Genomic DNA, 17233 nt, shown 5'->3' with positions numbered 1-17233 from the left:
GCTTGCACACCCTCTCCTACTGCATGTTGATGCTATGTGAGATGGTGATGTATGTATTAAAAGCTTAGTTCGTTAGAGTGTGGTGCTGATAATGCCAAGGTTGCAGGTTTGATCCCTATATGGGACAACTGCATATTCTTGCATTGCAGGGGGTTGGACTAAATGATCCTCAGGGTCCCTTCCAACTCTATGAGTCTATGAATCTATGTAAACTCCTATGTGAATACAGTGTTCCCCACTTGCACAATCTGTCCCTTGCAAAGGAGGGCTGCATAGTTCACCTGAGGAGGGCTTGCTTCCATAGGAGGGCTTGCTTCCATTTTAAAAGGTGTAAGCTGCATGCCTGAGCCTACATGCTGAACCAGCTCTCAGCAATACGTATTGTAATGGAGGCTGGCAAGCCATCCCTCAAGACAGTGCAAACCAAGAGGGAAATCCAAGTCTTGCAAGGTAAACACAGGCAAGTACCTTTTATTGATGTTGCTCACAGGTTGGAGCATTCAATGAGCTTAAAAAAAAATCCTATTCAGCCCTGCCTTACAGGATGCAAGTGAATCTGATTAGCTGCCCAACTGGCTGGAGGGCCAGCTGACATGATCATTGGCTAGGAGGCAGCTTTGCTGGCAAACTCTTGTTCCTCATCCTCGGGGGAACAAGGAGTGGTGTGGGAAGTCATTCTCTCTTTGCCCCCTCAGTTCCCCGGGTTGCGCCAGCAATCTTCTCTTCTCTCCAATCACCTGACATTTCCTTCACAATGCATCTAACTGGGCTGAGGGCACATGCCTCCCTGTCCAGCTTAGCCGTGCTCCCCAGAGTCCCAGGGACATCTCTGTGTATGAGGACTCCAGATTCTTCTTCACCCACTGCTTTGTTTCATGTGTACAAAAAGGTCCAATGTTGAACATGCAAGGTTCCATCAAAATCAAGAGGACCAAAGCCCCCTCCACCACCATCGTTCAGCTCAGCAGGTCCTGGATGCTGAGTGTAAACGAAACATAAGGCTATCCTGGTTAAGATACCTCATCTTCAATCAAATAAAAAAAGGTACCTCAGCAGATTTGGTGCCCAGACAATCGCTAAGTTCTTTGTGTGCATGTTGGTGATGGCACAGTAATCAGCGAGGTGAGCCAAATGCCTCATTAGGAACTCCAGAGTCCTGGAAAATGAAGGAGAGCTGTTAGTGGTGAAAGCAAGAGTATCACACAAGTTAGTACAGTGGTACCCTGGGTTACATACACTTCAGGTTACAGACTCCACTAACCCAGAAATAGTACCTCGGGTTAAGAACTTTGCTTCAGGATGAGAACAGAAATTGTGCTCCGGCGGAGCGGCAGCAGCAGGAGGCCCCATTAGCTAAATGGTGCTTCAGGTTAAGAACAGTTTCAGGTTCAGAACGAACCTCCGGAACGAATTAAGTACTTAACCTGAGGTACCACCTCAGGTTATTGTCCTACACTTTGCAAAACAGAAAAAAAGAATGGCTTTGATATGGATTTGTTTAGCAGCAAACTGAAGTGCTATAAAAATGTGCCCTGAACAAGGCCCAATATTCTGAAAAGTCCATTGACCCACAAGCCTTATTGGGCCTGCCAGAGGTCCCAGTATGGCTGGTGAGACCATTTCCCCAAAGCCATGCTCATCTGCTCCGCACCTCACTGCATTGTGGCAGAAAGGTTGTTAATTTATTCCATCAACCAGGCTTCAGGGAAATTTTACGGAAGCTTCATCATTCTCTGGTGGCCACTAGAGGGAGCGTTTGCAATATTCATCCAGCTAAAGTGTTGAGAAAGGAATACTGACAACCAGGTTCTTCTTCTGTGCTTGGATCATAATTAACAGAAATGTTTAACTGGGAATTTGAAGGTCTATAGTCTGTTGAAGAATAATGTGGTAGAGGGTCCAGGGATACAACCACACACAGCCACAGGGTGTCTTGATGATCCAACTTCAGAATAAAACGAGTACACCCCAGGTTACAGCACATACACTGAAGGCTCAAACCTGGCCACGCAAGGGGGGAACTTAGACATGTTATTGATTATAGGTTTCCTATAAAATACAATGCTATGTGTGGTGGTGGTGGAGGGTAATTCTGTGCTATCTTGGTCTATGAGGTTATTAGGAGCAGAGCAAGGAGGCCAGGGGCCCGTAATGAGCCACAGCAACAACTATCCTCAGTTCATTCTAAGGGGGTTTCAGCATGCCAAGACCTCCCAAGAAAACCACAGACACCCTAGGGAAAAATTGAATCTTCTCCTGTTCACATTAAGATGTGTACATTGTATAACAAAGGAGGAACCAGCTTCTCGTATGGAACACAGAAATGGCCTGGTGCCTTCTCCAAGTTACCAAGGAATGATTTCTGTTTTACTGTATCTCCACCGCCACCACCACAGATCCTGCATGTCCACAGATGCTAAAAGCAGCCAAGTGCTGTAAGCCTCGCCAGAGAAAGCCTTGAAAGGTTTTGCAGGCTTCCCAACCACTTTCCTGACTCATTTTTGCCAGCATTCCCTACTGCCCTTAATGTGGGTTGCGCTGAAGCTCTACTCAGTGAGCTGTCCTCGTTCCCTGCTGGCAACTGAGCACATCTGCTGTCCCAGCTATAGTCAGGCATATTTATGCTTACATTAGCATTTTATATAGTTCACCTTAACTGGCAATCAAATTTGCAGAATTTTGCCTAAAAGGCAAGATGCCATACCTACATTTCTTGCAATTTCTTTCCATTTCACACCCTGGATTTTCTTGTTTCTACAGGGCCTCCTTCCTGCCTCCATTAAAATACCTTGCAGATCTAATGACCTCTCCTTTCCTTAACAGAATGAGACAGTTCTGCTATTACGGCCCTCATTCTTCGCCCCCTCCCACAGCATGCTTTTCATAATGTCAGCTACAATTATGCAGAATATATGTTGTTTGTCTTGTTACAGATCTAATTAAAGTCGAAGTCAACTTTGTGCAGATACAAATCCTTCAGCATGCACCCAACCATTTAATTTGATAGATGCAAGAATAATGCTGCTTCAATATGCCAGCCATCTTAGGGGGTATAAATTGGAAAGCGAACAGAAAATGTCAACCTTCCTTTTAAGAATGATTATATAATTGTACATTGAATGTGCAAAGCACTTTAGAAAGGAAGACATCAACTCAGGCCCCCACACATAATACAATGTGAATTTAGATTAGCGTGAATAGTCTTGGTCTGTCTCTGTGTCCCGGGAGAGGCAGAGGTGTGTTGCCAAAACTGCATGGAAAAGGGGGCATAGTCTTGCACAATCAAAGGCACCCAGCAGGGTATGAGAACATAAAAAAAGAATGTGCATTGAGAAAGAGCTGATGATGCAAACCTGTAGTGAGGTGGGGGTAACTGCTGGATGACATCATGGATTTTGACTAATCGTTCTTCATCTGTAGCAGCAGACACAGCATCCTAGAAAGGAACAAAAGCAACAAACCTCAATGCCATGCATTTGCTGCAGGGTGCCACCTATCTGGGTGGCTTCAGAACGCTGTCCTGCTAGTATGGCAATCAGCATGGAAGTCACAGTTCAATGAGGCTGAGAATGAACGGACACTTTCAGTATCCAATGTAGCAAGCATGGCGTTGCAAGGCAGGTATTGCTCCTACATTAGAATGCAACAATATTATTTATTGCTTTGGAATTCCACCCTGACTGCTACTGGTTAGGGAAGCGTATGTGCAGTTGTTCCCTATTTTAACCCTCACAACAGTACTGCAACAGAGACTGATTAGCCCAAGGTCACCCACTGAGCTACATCATTTGGTAGGGGATTTGAACCCTGGTCTCTTCCATCGAAGTTCATCTGGTGCACTGCACTGCTCTGACAACTGAGCATGCTTCCCTTTGAGGTTGAAAGAAATTGACCTATATCGTTGGAAATTCTAGATATCCTTGAGGCTTTCCCCCCAGATCCTGTTTCCGGGGGCACATCAAGCGCAAAAGATAAGGTCATGAGTTGCACCGGAAGAACTGTGAATGAATACTCATGTAACAATTATATACAGGAAGCGTGCCAGTTCTTTAGATGGGAGTTTAATTTAGCTACTGTTAAATGCAATGAAAAGGGGAGATATTTTTGAAGTGTGACTCACACTAATGCTGCCCAGGCAGTAAAAATAGGAGTCCCGTCTTGCACTTACTGAAAATTTCTCATAGAGCTGATAGGTGAGCAGAGGATTTGGGAGTTCTCGGAAATAGAGCTTACAGAGCGAGCCCACACAATGTATATCCTGAATGTATACATCTTTTGTCAAGTCAGGGATTTGCTCAGAGTCAAACTCATGCCTGGAGACAAAGGGAAATAAAGAGAGAGAAAAGAGGATAATATATACTCAAAAGATGAAAAGGACTTTGTTTACAGGAAGAAACAAATGCCTCAAACCTCAAGCCACAAAAATCTGTGGTCCTACAGGTTCACATTTTTGCTAGTTGAAATAGCTTCTTGGGAGCCATTTTAGTTGGCTATAAAGCCACCAAGCGTGCTCAACAATCAAACTGCCTGTAATCTGGAACACTCCACGAAATTGATTTCATGATATATACTCAATGTTCATGCAGCCAAAATTCAAGCAATTCCAATTATTATATGCAACAGATTTCTGGCTAGGTAGAGCTCCCCATCTGTCAGAATGAAAATAGCATTTCCTTTCAGTCTGAAGACCTAGAAAGAAAAATTGTGAACATGATGGGCCACCCAGGGCCACCATGGCCCTGCAGATCCAAATCACTGTATGCAGATTCTGTGCAAGCCACAGAGCCAAGAATCACATGAGGAAAATTCTTCTGCAATGGCCTGTCTTGATGAGAGAGCCATAAAAAACAAAAAACAAAAGCCATCTACAGAGGGCCGCAGATGGCAGTGCTTCCTCCATGCTGCATAACGTGTCTGGAAATTGCTCTTTCAAATTAGCTAGGTTTAGACACACAGGAGCTAATATGGTGAGTCAGACAACTGGGATCAGAGAAGAGGCAACTGCTGTTTCTGAAGCCTGCATCCACAAGAGCCATAAATAAACTGCAAATTACTTGTTATCCCACAGTCATTCTGTATTCTGAAATAATAGATTGTGGCCTAAGAGCAACACAACTGGTTTCTGTCCCAGCCAATGATACTTTTGGATTCATGAAAAAATACATGATACATCAAAAATTAAGTGTTTTAGGAGCAAACCAGAAATAAATTCTCAATGGCATTCAGCAGCAAACCCCAAAACTGATGTTAGCATGTTTGAGACTTGAAATCACAACACAAAAAAACTTCATACCGTAGTTTCTGGATATTCGATGCAATCCCAGATAGACGGTATATTCCATCCACAATGCCATGCTTTTCAATGAATTCAGTGCAACTCTTGAGAACCTGAGGGACTTAAAAGCAAAAAGCAACAGTGTTGGTTGACCATTAGATGCTCTTAGCATCACCTTCCCAGATTCTTCCTGGCTACACACATAGAAAGAAGCCCTTCGAGAAACTACACAGGTAAGAGATTTCTTAAATATCTTTTAAGTACAGCTAGTTCAGGGGGTGCTTCTGTTTTCTGTTAAGACAAGACTGAAACCCAAATCATTGCAATGTGTGGTTTCAGATAATGAAATACATGTTGTTCCTGTTTGCACAAAGTCTAAAGCAGCTGTCACCAAGCCAGCCAGCTTCAGCTGTATGCTTTCTCATGCCTCCAGCACTGAAGGCAGCAGTAGGACAGGCTCAGCTAAGCTACTACCACAGAACCAACTGGGCTACCCGCTCCCTCCAAATCCTGAAGTTTTGTAACTTGGGGCAGTTGTGACTGGTGGGCTGCTTGTGGCAGCAGTGCTGGCTAGATGCATGTATTTAACTTGAATTGCAAGTCTATGATTTGGCTTGGTTTGAGGTATCTGCCTTCCATTTGTTTGGGGTTCAATATGGTGGATTTAGTAATAGCCCTTTGGATAGGATTCAGGTTCAGAGATTCCCATTTGTTAAATGAGCAAATATTTTTTAAATGCTGCATATGTACACATGGCATTCGACATATTGACTCTATGGCTGGGTTCATTTGCTTGGGTTATCTGTTCTACGTTCAGTGTTGGAAGTTTCTTGTGCCTGAGACACAATTGTGTCAGGAAGCCCAATATCCTGCACAGGTGATGTTGCTTGATGGGAGGAACTTGCAAGTACATGCAACAGATGTGCACCTTGAGAGAATTTTCTGCCACTCAGGCCACCACAATGATGCCCACCACACCTGCCATGTTGTACCCTTTCCGTGCATTTGGGAGGCACAGTGTGAGGTCAGGAACTCCACCTCACCCTTTGGAAGAGCGGCAGTTTCATGATGACCACAAAGGTGAGCCAAAATGTTTGTACCCTTGGCACCAACCCCAAGCTACCATGCTATGTTTCCTGATCTGCCATTTTTAACTGGATTGATCCTTCAAATCACAATTTTTCAATGGCATTGACCAGATTGGGCCAAAGGTTTTTGGTTCAAAGGCGGGGAGCTCTATCATAAAAGTCTACCCTACTGCTGACTAATAAACACTAACAGCAAATTCCACCTTAAATTTAGTTTAACTTTAACTTTATAGGCTTGTATGTCTGCAACAGAATGGAAAAAACAAGGTAAATCACATCTACAAATTGCAAAACAGTATGTGCAGTTAATCTGTAACTGAAAAACTAGAACACAGATTAGGATCAATTGCAAGACAGGTACTATTAGACACACATTAACATTCCATCCAATATACCAACCCTGCTGGCTATTCTACACAATCTGTTTCCTGCTCTATATCCCTATCCTCCGTGTAGGATGAAATCAGATTCTCCAGTCAAAACATCAGCATCTTTTAAGCATGCATTGTTTTGGTTAAAAAATGACCACTCCACAGACACTCAACTCCCCCCCCCCCCCATGCCATTCCCAGGGAAGTCTGCTTATTATTAAGGGATTCATAGGAGTTGGGGCAGTATCACGGAAAAAACTACCAAAGTTATTTTTAGTTCTACAGTATAAACCTTGCTTTTCATCATACTTCTAAACTATAACAGCTCCTTTCTAATTTCTAAATCCAGTCCTTGTCTCCAACACTTTGAATTTAAGATCCTCATATCTTCAATTCCTGGGATTCACACTATAACCCAAGTAATAGACCGTAGTAAGGTCTGACATAAAACAGAGACAGGATAGGATAGGAAACAGTTTGGAGTTATAAGACTGACCAACATATTAGGAGCTGAATTTAAAGGATTGAACACAAATACAAAGAATAATCAACACTTTCCCTTTTCTGTTTAGCTCCTATAATTCTCCTTTAACAGGAGGCTGAGGCACTGTACAAAAAATGAAGCCACGCATAGCACAAGCCCCCCCCCCCCCCCGGTCCTTGGCACTGCCAAGAACACCTGCCTGCGCTGCCTAATTGAAGCACCTTGTCACAGAGAACAACCTCAGCAGGCGTCCAGGCCTCTTGCCCCCCAGGGTTTCCTAGCCTTATAAACAAACAGCGTGGTAGTGCTGTATTTGTCATAATTAAATTTCAGGAGCACCCTACTGTGACATTTAACATCAAGCCAAAGCAGAAAACAGAAAGGGGACAGGGTGATGGGGTGCAGTCACTGCAATATGTTCAATTCACTGGCTCATTCACCATGCAAGAATGGGAATTAACATTGAACTGACAATGGATACAACAGCCTCATTTGCCCTCCAGGTACCACTAGTTGACAGCTAATTCTTTAGTTTAATTGTCACAATGGATAAGAGGACCTTGTCAACATTCAGCTGTGCCAGAAATGGCCAACTCCAAAATTCTTCAAAACAGGTTTATCCCAATCATGTTTTAACTGGGTTGTACTGGGCTCCCTAACAAAAATTAAGATATCCACAAATATGCTTGACTGATGCTTATGACTAAGTAGGCTTTTGTTCATTTAAGTCTCCCTACTTTTCTTGTTTTCTATATGGATTCTCTCCCCACCCTGCCCATCTCTAAGAAGGATGATCAGGCATGATCAGTTTGAGTCTATTGATTCTCACAAGTAATTAAAGTCCAATCCTGGACTGACAAATGTAACTACACATATTACAAACTTATATAACAGTGCATGTGTAAAGGGTCGTAGTCTATGCTTCACATGTTGCTCTTTAAACCCAAGTACAGTGGTACCTTGGGTTACAAACTTAATTCATTCCAGAGGTCCGTTCTTAACCTGAAACAATTCTTAACCTGAGGCGTGCTTTCACTAATGGGGTCTTCCGCTGCTGCCATGCCACCGGCACACGATTTCTGTTCTCATCCTGGGGCAAAGTTCGCAACCCGAGGTACTACTTCTGGATTAACGGAGTTTGTAACCTGAAGTGTTTGTAACCCGAAGCGTTTGTAACCCGAGGTACCACTGTAATGCCCTTTGGCACTGATCTCTCCATCTAAGTTTGTCTGACCCAGTGAGCTCCCAAGTGAGGTATCTCTCATACATCCTTTGCTTTGTACCGAAGGATGAGGCAACCTTTGCAAGAGGCTTCCTTGTTCAGTTAACTACAATCGTACCTTGGAAGTCAAATGGAATCCATTCCAGAAATCCATTTGACTTCCAAAACATTCGAAAACCAAATTGTGGCTTCTGATTAGCTGAGGAAGCTCCTGCAGCCAATCAGAAGTTGTGGAAGCCCCGTCAGACGTTCGGGTTCCAAAAGAACGTTTGCAAACTGAAACAATCACATCTGAGTTTGCAGTGTTCGGGAGCCGAAACGTCCAAGTTCCAGGGAGTTCAACAGCCAAGATACGACTGTATAGGGAAGTATTTTTTTCTACATGAAACTTCCAAATGGGCCATGTGTCCAAACCAACGAAGTATGAGACTGAGGGTTGTATTCAATGAAGCGCTAAGAGATTGTTCCATAAGTGCAACAATTTCTGCTTCCTGGTTTACTGATCTCCCCTTTCCACCCCCTCTCCCGCTTGCTGTTCTGGGGGTTCTGCCGACCCTCTGGTACAGAGTTGGGGAATGCGGGGGGGAAGTCCTATTGCAATAATGGAAAATATTGTGCTGGCTTCCTCTGGTGCAACAATTTAATTGAACGCTCCCCCCAAAATTCATGCTCTTGATTTCAATCATAAAACTGTGGAGTTGGAAGGGACCACGGGGTCATCTAGTCCAACCAAACTTTCCAAAAGACCCCACTTTAATTTATTTGCTTATTAATAGGGCTTATTCCTCTTCAGCACAACCGTTAAGGTGACTTTCAGAACTCAAAAACACAATACGATATCCTTGATTTTAAATGGCATGTAGAGAACATGGAAGCCTTCCAGCAGATTAAGATGGCAAAGATGTAAGACAAAGGAAGGGCAAAAGCATGATCACTTTTAATCTGTTGTTTTGTGTTTCCTTTTACATTCGAGTAAATGGGGGAGAGCTGCCAGATGTCATGTCATGATCTTATCCTGGTCTTATCATGATACCCAGGTAACAGAAAGTCTAAATTAGATCACTTTACTGATAGCCTGATGCTGACAGAATGACATCTGTAGTCTTCAAACTGATTACAAAGCATAAGCATTTTTGTTACATACACAGAAATACATGGAAGCGCAATTAACAGAGCTCAAATCAAGCCAGAGGCCTGGATTACTATTTTCAGTTCTTCGGTTTCTAGGCAACATGCCATCAGTGTTTCCCAGATACATCCCTGTCTGCAGAAACCTTGATAAATTTAAACATGGTGAGCCTGTGGGATGCTGAGCACCACAAACATCTCCTGCAGAGAGATAAAGCAATCCGTTTGTGTTTTCTTTCTGATGCCAAAATGACTGTTCCTATTTCTAGAAATAGAAGTGAAAATTAAGGAATAAAGAAGAATTAAGGAGGAAACAGTCCTCTCCATTAAGCTGCAAGAGGAATGTAATGTCTAAGCGTCAAAAATATCCCTGGAGGTTTCAGAGATTTGCTTCATTTCACCACATTGTGGGACTTGAGCGTGAAATGGGCCTTGGGACCTGGATGTAAATAGCGTCAGGTGTGGATAAGGACTGTGTGACACCCTCCAAGCTCTGGCCAAAGAGGAAACACCAGGAAGGCAATGAACAATCGTAAATGGGCCATGTGGCTTGCCACTTTCCAATAAAACGTTCAGTTCAGTTGTTCCCTGGTCTGAAAAAGCTGAAATTGTGGTGACAGGTCACTTTTTACTTCACCCGACAGCTCCACTGCTTTGCAAGCACAAGTGAAAGGGATTGCCACAACCCAGCTATAGCTCCACTAGGTTTGGCCCAATGCACTGAGCTTGCAATGGAGATGTGAACAACCCAGTTAACCCACGGCCATGTCTATTTCCTGAAGGTCAACCCAAGGGGATAATAAGCTTCTATTAGATACTGCAATCACTGTTTGGGGGGCTTCCCTTGTGCTTGATCCAGAAGCTGCAGTTAGGGCAGAATGCTGCAGCATCATTGTTGAAAGGAGTGAGGCCTTGTCAGCTATCACACCTGTGCTCAGAGAGCTGCACTGACTGCTACTGCTACAAGTTCAAGGTGTTACTTACTATTAGTTTATAAAGCCTTTAACAACTTAGAACCAGTTTATCTACATGATCGCCTTACCCCGCATGTGCCCACTTCACTGCTCTGATCAGTGGAGCTGACACTACTACAGGTGCCACATAATACCCATTCCACATTTGTAAGAAATCCATTGTTTAATGTAGCAGCAACTACACTTTGGAACTCCCTGCCTATTGATATCAAGCAGGAGCCTTCCCTGTATTCTTTTTGGCACTTGCTGAAAACATTCTTGTTTAGACAAGCCTATCCAGATGCTTAGAAAGCTGGTGTGAATTTTATTCTGTTTTAGTATTTTATCTTTTTGTGTGTTTTAAAGTATTTCTTGTATTTTTTTCTTGTTTTATTTTTTTGTAAATGGCTTTGAGGTTTTTTATTTTAGGTTTTTCACATTCAGTTCACAAATTTTATGAAATAAATAAATGAATTTAACTGCACAGCTGCTGCCTAAGAACATGTTCCAAATAGCAAACTAGCTGCTCACACTGAATATTTCAGTTTACTCAGATCAGATTCCCTCCTCTGTTTTTGAGACTGATATGCCTCTTGCATTTTAAGAGTCCAGGGGTTCTCAGTCTATTGCTGGAATAAGAATTATTTGTTCAGCCTGGGAGACCAAGGCTGCCCACCAAGTTCTGTTGAAACAGTGTCATTTTCACAATGTCCAAGCCAGGGCCATTTGGCCAGTTAATGGACCATGCCATACTGAAATGCTGCCACTCAGCTGAATTCCATGCACCGGCATAAAGTTAAATCATCACTAGAAAACTGGAACAATCACTGTAAAGCAAAGTGTAGTAATACATTTTGAATCTAAGTCCATGTAAAAAAAGAAAAAGAAAAAGTGTGGATAGCCAGAAACGCTGCTCTTGAGTAAAAGGACTTAAAATAGTCAACTTTATTTGGACTGTGCTCTGTACTTAACCTGTATTTTCACACAAAGCTGATGAATATCACAGCTGCTTCTATTTTATCACTCAGGTATTGCATTTTTTATGTTTACAATGAAATATCATCCTATTCTTTCTATTAGTTCCTAGACTTAACCAGTTTAATTTCAGAAGCTTGATATTAAAAGTGCTTATGTGAATAAAACTGCCTGTGTCATCTTCAGGGAATGTTATGTTTAAATTCTATGCTGTTCCAAAATGTCACCTCCAGTTGGTGTTTCATGAACATCCTGCCATCCTAGTGTAGATGACACTATCTATGCTGTTGTCTTATGAGTATTGATTCGTATTCATTCGCTGTAATGAACTTCACAGTAAGCAGTAGTAAAAAGCATTCCCAAAGCAGTAGCATCTCAAGAAAACCCAATGCTATAATGAACATATACTTTAGGACAAAATTTAAGAATTTGGACATCATAGCTCCTCGCTGTATTTTAAAAAAAAAGAAGTTTAGAATGCTGGGTCCTGTATTCAGGCTCAGGAAAGAGCCAAAAAGAATTAAAACTCAAGGTACAAGTAAATATACAACAACTAGAGCTAGACTGAAATCTGTCAGATTAATTTCATAGTAAATTAGGTAAGAATTTTGAAGGCAAGAAAAGCAGTTTTAGGGTAGTTGCCCTGCATAGTTATTAACACCATGAGAATGGTGGCTTCAGTTTACCAAAATCTAGGACACTTAAAATGGGCACATTACCATTCAAGTGATTTCAAATGGTTTTAGATCATCTTTAACCTGCTCTAGACCTAACTCCATGCTGCTGCTTCAGTCTCCACCAGAACAAAATCTAAGAGGTTTATTGCTTAACAGAGATTGCCCCACCCCCTTTAGAATTAAAATGCACACTGTTTTAAAAGAACAGTGTAGGTAACTATAGCAATCACTGGCAAGTGCAACATTATGGATTCCATGCCATTATATCTTGTAAGAGAAAAGGCTGAAATGAGTTTGTAAAATCCAAAATGACTCAGTGAATTACCACTATGCCATGTATGTTTAAGGCTTCTAAATTGTAACAGAAATAATATTAGTATAAGTAAAATCCATTCAAAGGCTGGAATGCTTTGTAAATACAGACTGTATATCTTTTGAAGACAAGCCTTTTAACATTGCTTAAATCTTCCTAATACATTGCTTTAAATTTACCTTATCACAACTGCATGCATATGGGCTTTGAACCACATAATGCCTTCCTTTCACAGAATAAAGAATTACCCAATTAATAGTTTTCTTCTGGGTCATTAACAACACACACAACACACACAAAGCAGTAAACAATGAAGCTGCTTTCCATTTGTAGGTGATGCTAAAAGATTCTCACCAGTTTCTTTTGGGCAAAGAGCTGTTTAACTAGGCCAATGGAAGCAGTAATTCTGAGGTGAGCTGCTGCCAACACCAGCTACCAACAAGGGGAAAGTAAAGAGACCCCAACCTAGTCAGGGGCTACAATATGCTGACAGAGGTTGCACACTATAAAACCACCAAGCATGGCAGGTGGCAGCAAAGCAGAACAAATTGGTAACCCCAGCTGAATGACGAACCGCTACTCCTCAAGGAGTCTTGGTTTGTTTCCAAGTGTTTATTCAGCACAGGGTAGGGAAATGATGTTCAAAGCTAAAGAAACCAAAATACTGCAACTATTTCAAATAAATATTGATCAATATGATTCAAGGAAACAACTAATGCACAGCTTAATCACCAAGTTGTTAGAATGGAAAGCAAAGCTGGTATTTAATAACCCAAGTCTACTGAAGTGAAGTTCTTGTTCTCCCAACATAATTTCCAGCTGTAGACAAAATTACATTAAGACTGTGCCACAGGTATTTCATGGCACCCTTGTAGATTCCACCCACATTTGATACGTTACAGCCTGAGTTTCCCAGCCAGTGGCATGTCGTGCTATACTGCAATGATCCTGCGCTTATGTGAAGACGCTGCACTTTTGACATGACCACTCCCAGAGCGGCCTGTCTCCCCAAACAGCCACATCCAAACATGTTGCCTCAGTTACTTTAAGCTGTTTGCTCTGTGATGGTGATGTTTTGGGCAATCTGGACAGCATTTGAATCCAATCCATTGACCGCCTATCTTGATCTAGGTGGCACTTTTAACTCCACAATTATTTGTTACGATACTTTGCTACGTGCAGAGTGGGTAGAAAGGAAAAGTGGAGCTGCGTCTTTCTGTTTGGCTATAGCTACCTAAATAGTTTGGGCAGCCAAATCTCCATTTACATGGCATTTCACAGAATGACAAAGAGACAGCTACCAAGCCAACATGGTGCAGTTTAGAAGATAATCTCAGCAATCCTTCTTACTACAGTATTCAAGTCTTCAATAATCCATTAAAGTGAAAATAACTGTTACGGACAGGGTATGGGAGTAATATACAGGAGCTCTCTCAGAAGATGCAATAGCCTGGCCTGAAATTCTGCCCATGGTGTTCTAAAATCCAGTTCCCTCTCACTTTTGCAGAGTTCTGAATTGACTCATTTTCTTCTACAAATGAAGCTCCAAAATTCAAGTAATAATTCACAAGGGCGCTTTCAGACAAGCACATTTGTCATGCTGCATTTCATTTGCTCCTAGGATCATCCAGTCTCACTACCAATCCTAGAACATTGCCAGTCTGTGCATGCTTTCTCCTAGAGTTGCTTGGGTTTCCTGGTGTTATATAATCAATGCTGACATTACAACATTGCACCCATGCCCACCCAAATCAATTTGATACATGTGAACTATCACCTTTCCAATAGAAACTTTGAGAAACATATGACTCATGTCCTGGATTCTGACACAGTGTCAAGGGAAAAAACAAAGTGCAAAATTTATGCAATGCTACAAACTGTGCCCTGCCATTTAAGGTTCAGCAAAAAATATCTTGGCAAATTTTAGTGCCTGTCATGGTGTAGGTCTTCATCCAATTAAGCAATTGAAACACAAACTGAAATGCAAGCAGGTAATGAGTTACAAGAAAAGCCCAAGGAACTGCAAATACACTGCAAAGCTCCCAGGGGTATGAGATCACCAAGCAGCAATGTAACATGCTAATTGTATAAGTATTGACACAAATATTATTAATACTCAGGACTGAAGCAAAGCACATGTTTCAATGGATGATGTAATCTTTAACTTGGTGATTTTATACTGAAGTGCTTAGCTTCCAAAAGGAAGAAGCCATAAAGAACAGAAGCACCATCAAGACACTACAGAAAACACCCAAGAAGCAGCAATACACAATGCTTCTTCTCCTGAATCTTTCTCTGCAGGCTGAAGTCAGTATAACTAGAGCAGTACACACTCAAATGTTTTGAAAATGTTTGGACTGTTAACGGACCAAATGTGGATTATTAACAGATTGTCCAGTCTCAGGCAGAACTGAGACCTATCAATTTCATTATAGACTATAGTACTTCAATATGCTCCTGGATTTATAAGAGAGGTGCAATGAATTATGTGTTTACCCGCCTGGGATAATCAACAGTTATCCCAAGGCAAGTTGCTGAGGGAAGAACTGCACATGCTTCTTCTCAAACTCTGCTCCGGGAAGGAAGGATTCTGCCACAGTACAGCAATTTGGATCAGATAACCTTTTGGTCCCTGTTGAGCCTTTAATTCTAGCTGTCTGTGGCTCTAGTCTTCTTATCCATTCAAATGTCAAAGTACAGCTACAGCAAACTCAGATTTTTGCCCCTTTGCCATCACCTCCTAAGCAAAAGTTGGAAGATATAACAAGATGGACTTTGATGTGTGATGTCATTCAGTTGCCCAGATTATTATTTATTCCAAGTATTTTTCTTGAAAAATTAAAACAGCAATAACAATGCATCAGGGAGGCGACATTTCATCCTTGGCTACTGTTCAGATGCCCTTAACTCCTGGGAAAAATGACTGGCCTGATTCTTTCTTAAATCATCACCATGAGGACAACCTGCTTCTGTGAATAATCTCTGACTGATGTCAAAATAATAAATTCACTCTCATATACTCTATGTAACACATCAAACTGTGATATTACAGAAGTGCTGGGTGCCAAGGCAGGACAAATATTATGTCTTAACTGCATGGAAATCTTAGACTGCACTTTCTTAAGAAGAATGAAGGGGTAGATGCTATAGGTGGAGCATTGTAACGACTCAAAGAAAAGTAATGCTGGTCAGATCCAAATTGTTCTTTTAGAATTTGCATTGCAGGACACTCGAGCCAAAGCATAACATTCTTCTTACTTACCATCATGACCAGAGTTGAGAAGATGTTCTCCAAGGTCGCAGCCAAATACCCTCTCTTTTAAGATCCCACGTTGCTTCAGTTTCTGTTTTGTTGGCCGAGACTTCATGAATGTGCGCAGGAAAGTAATAAGCTTGCCGTGTTTTTTTGACACTGTAAAATTGAAGGGAAAATCTCATTTTGTGGCCAGATAGACAGGAAGGAAGATGTAGAATACATTATTTCTCTGAACCACAGTTCATTCTTTTCAAAATCAACCCCTATTACTACCATGCACATATCTGATCAGTTTCTGCAACAGCCTCCTCCCTCTTCCCTTATAGAAGTGATTCAGGGAAATCAAAATCTGCAATGGAAGACAGAGTTAAGATATAGTAGGACAATAGTTTTAATTGTTATGCTCTCCCCATCTCAGCAGTCTGCTTGTGCTTGGTATTTCGTAGCTTTCAGTCTAGTGGGGAGAAGAGGAAAGGAAGGAATGGGTAATGCAGCCCATATGTTTCCTTATGGTTTCATTTCACGCCATGCTTGCAGGGCTAATCCTTTCATGTCAATTGCTTATGAACAGATCAGTGGTGGGACCCTGACAGGTGAGAAAAGGGAACAGGCATTTCAGAGAGGAAGGAAACTCACTCCTGTACCCTGCCATAGCATAGCTCTCTAGCCAGTCTAGTCACTGCCAAGTGTTGGTCTGCCTTTACACATGTTTTATACATGTTTCCTTTATACATGTTTTAAATGTTTCTAAGCAGGATGTCACATCAGCTGAGTAAGAATTCTAAACCTGAGACTGGAGGTAGGAGCACAACATCTAGCCCGGGCCCCAAATTAGCATAACAAAAGGCACATTAATAGGAGGAAATGAATAAAATCACAAAAACGATAAAGCCTCCAAGGTTCTGTTATAACCTATGGAGAGGAATTTTCTTTAAGAGGCATACTTGCTCTCAGCTTCTTGTACTGTTACAGAATGATGCCATCACAGAATTTCAGAGTTAGAAGGGACTCCAAGGGTCATCTAGTCCAACCCCCAGGAATGTAGGAATCCCTGCTACAGAATCCCTGACAAGTTGCCATCTAGCCTTTCACAAGTGCTTCCATTTAGACTTCCAAGTGACAGAGAGGCATATTCAGTTCTGAGAGTTTGGTCATCTTTGACCCAGTAGAGTCTCTGAGTATTCAGAAGGTCTAAAAATTTGACTTTTTGGCCTTTTCAGACACTGGTTAAGTGTTTCACAACAGTCCCCTTTGAGTTCCTATTCATTCTGGGATGGTAGTGTTTGCTTTAACAGTGACCCTAATATTATTGGCATATTGCACTGTTGACTCAAGTACGTGTCATGCATTTTATTATTTTCTTGCTTATTGAAATATTTCTGTTGCAGAGAAAGTGTGAACTTTGTATTATGCTTATTAATCAAATAGTTATTTTTAATCCTTTTTATCAGTTATTAACAGCATTTTTATTTATGGACAATTTTTAATATT

The 17233-nt window shown here is 41.7% G+C and overlaps 1 protein-coding gene across 8 annotated transcripts in view; it reads right to left on the bottom strand.

The window, feature by feature from the left end:
- The window catches only part of ARHGAP32 (Rho GTPase activating protein 32), a 203648-nt gene that overhangs the window by 12872 nt on the left and 173543 nt on the right, over positions 1–17233 (bottom strand). For all 8 annotated transcript variants that reach the window (XM_077919218.1, XM_077919220.1, XM_077919222.1 and 5 more), the window contains 5 exons: positions 15749–15898; positions 5294–5396; positions 4169–4313; positions 3354–3436; positions 1049–1156 (listed from right to left, as the gene is read on the bottom strand). In XM_077919218.1, coding sequence (XP_077775344.1) covers positions 1049–1156; positions 3354–3436; positions 4169–4313; positions 5294–5396; positions 15749–15898 — 589 coding nt within the window. The remainder of the gene's footprint in view (positions 1–1048; positions 1157–3353; positions 3437–4168; positions 4314–5293; positions 5397–15748; positions 15899–17233) is intronic.

The sequence above is a fragment of the Podarcis muralis genome, chromosome 15 (assembly GCF_964188315.1).
Source record: "Podarcis muralis chromosome 15, rPodMur119.hap1.1, whole genome shotgun sequence".
NCBI lineage: Eukaryota > Metazoa > Chordata > Lepidosauria > Squamata > Lacertidae > Podarcis > Podarcis muralis.
Note: the sequence above shows the minus strand (reverse complement) of the source record. Positions and strands in the feature narration are given on the sequence as shown.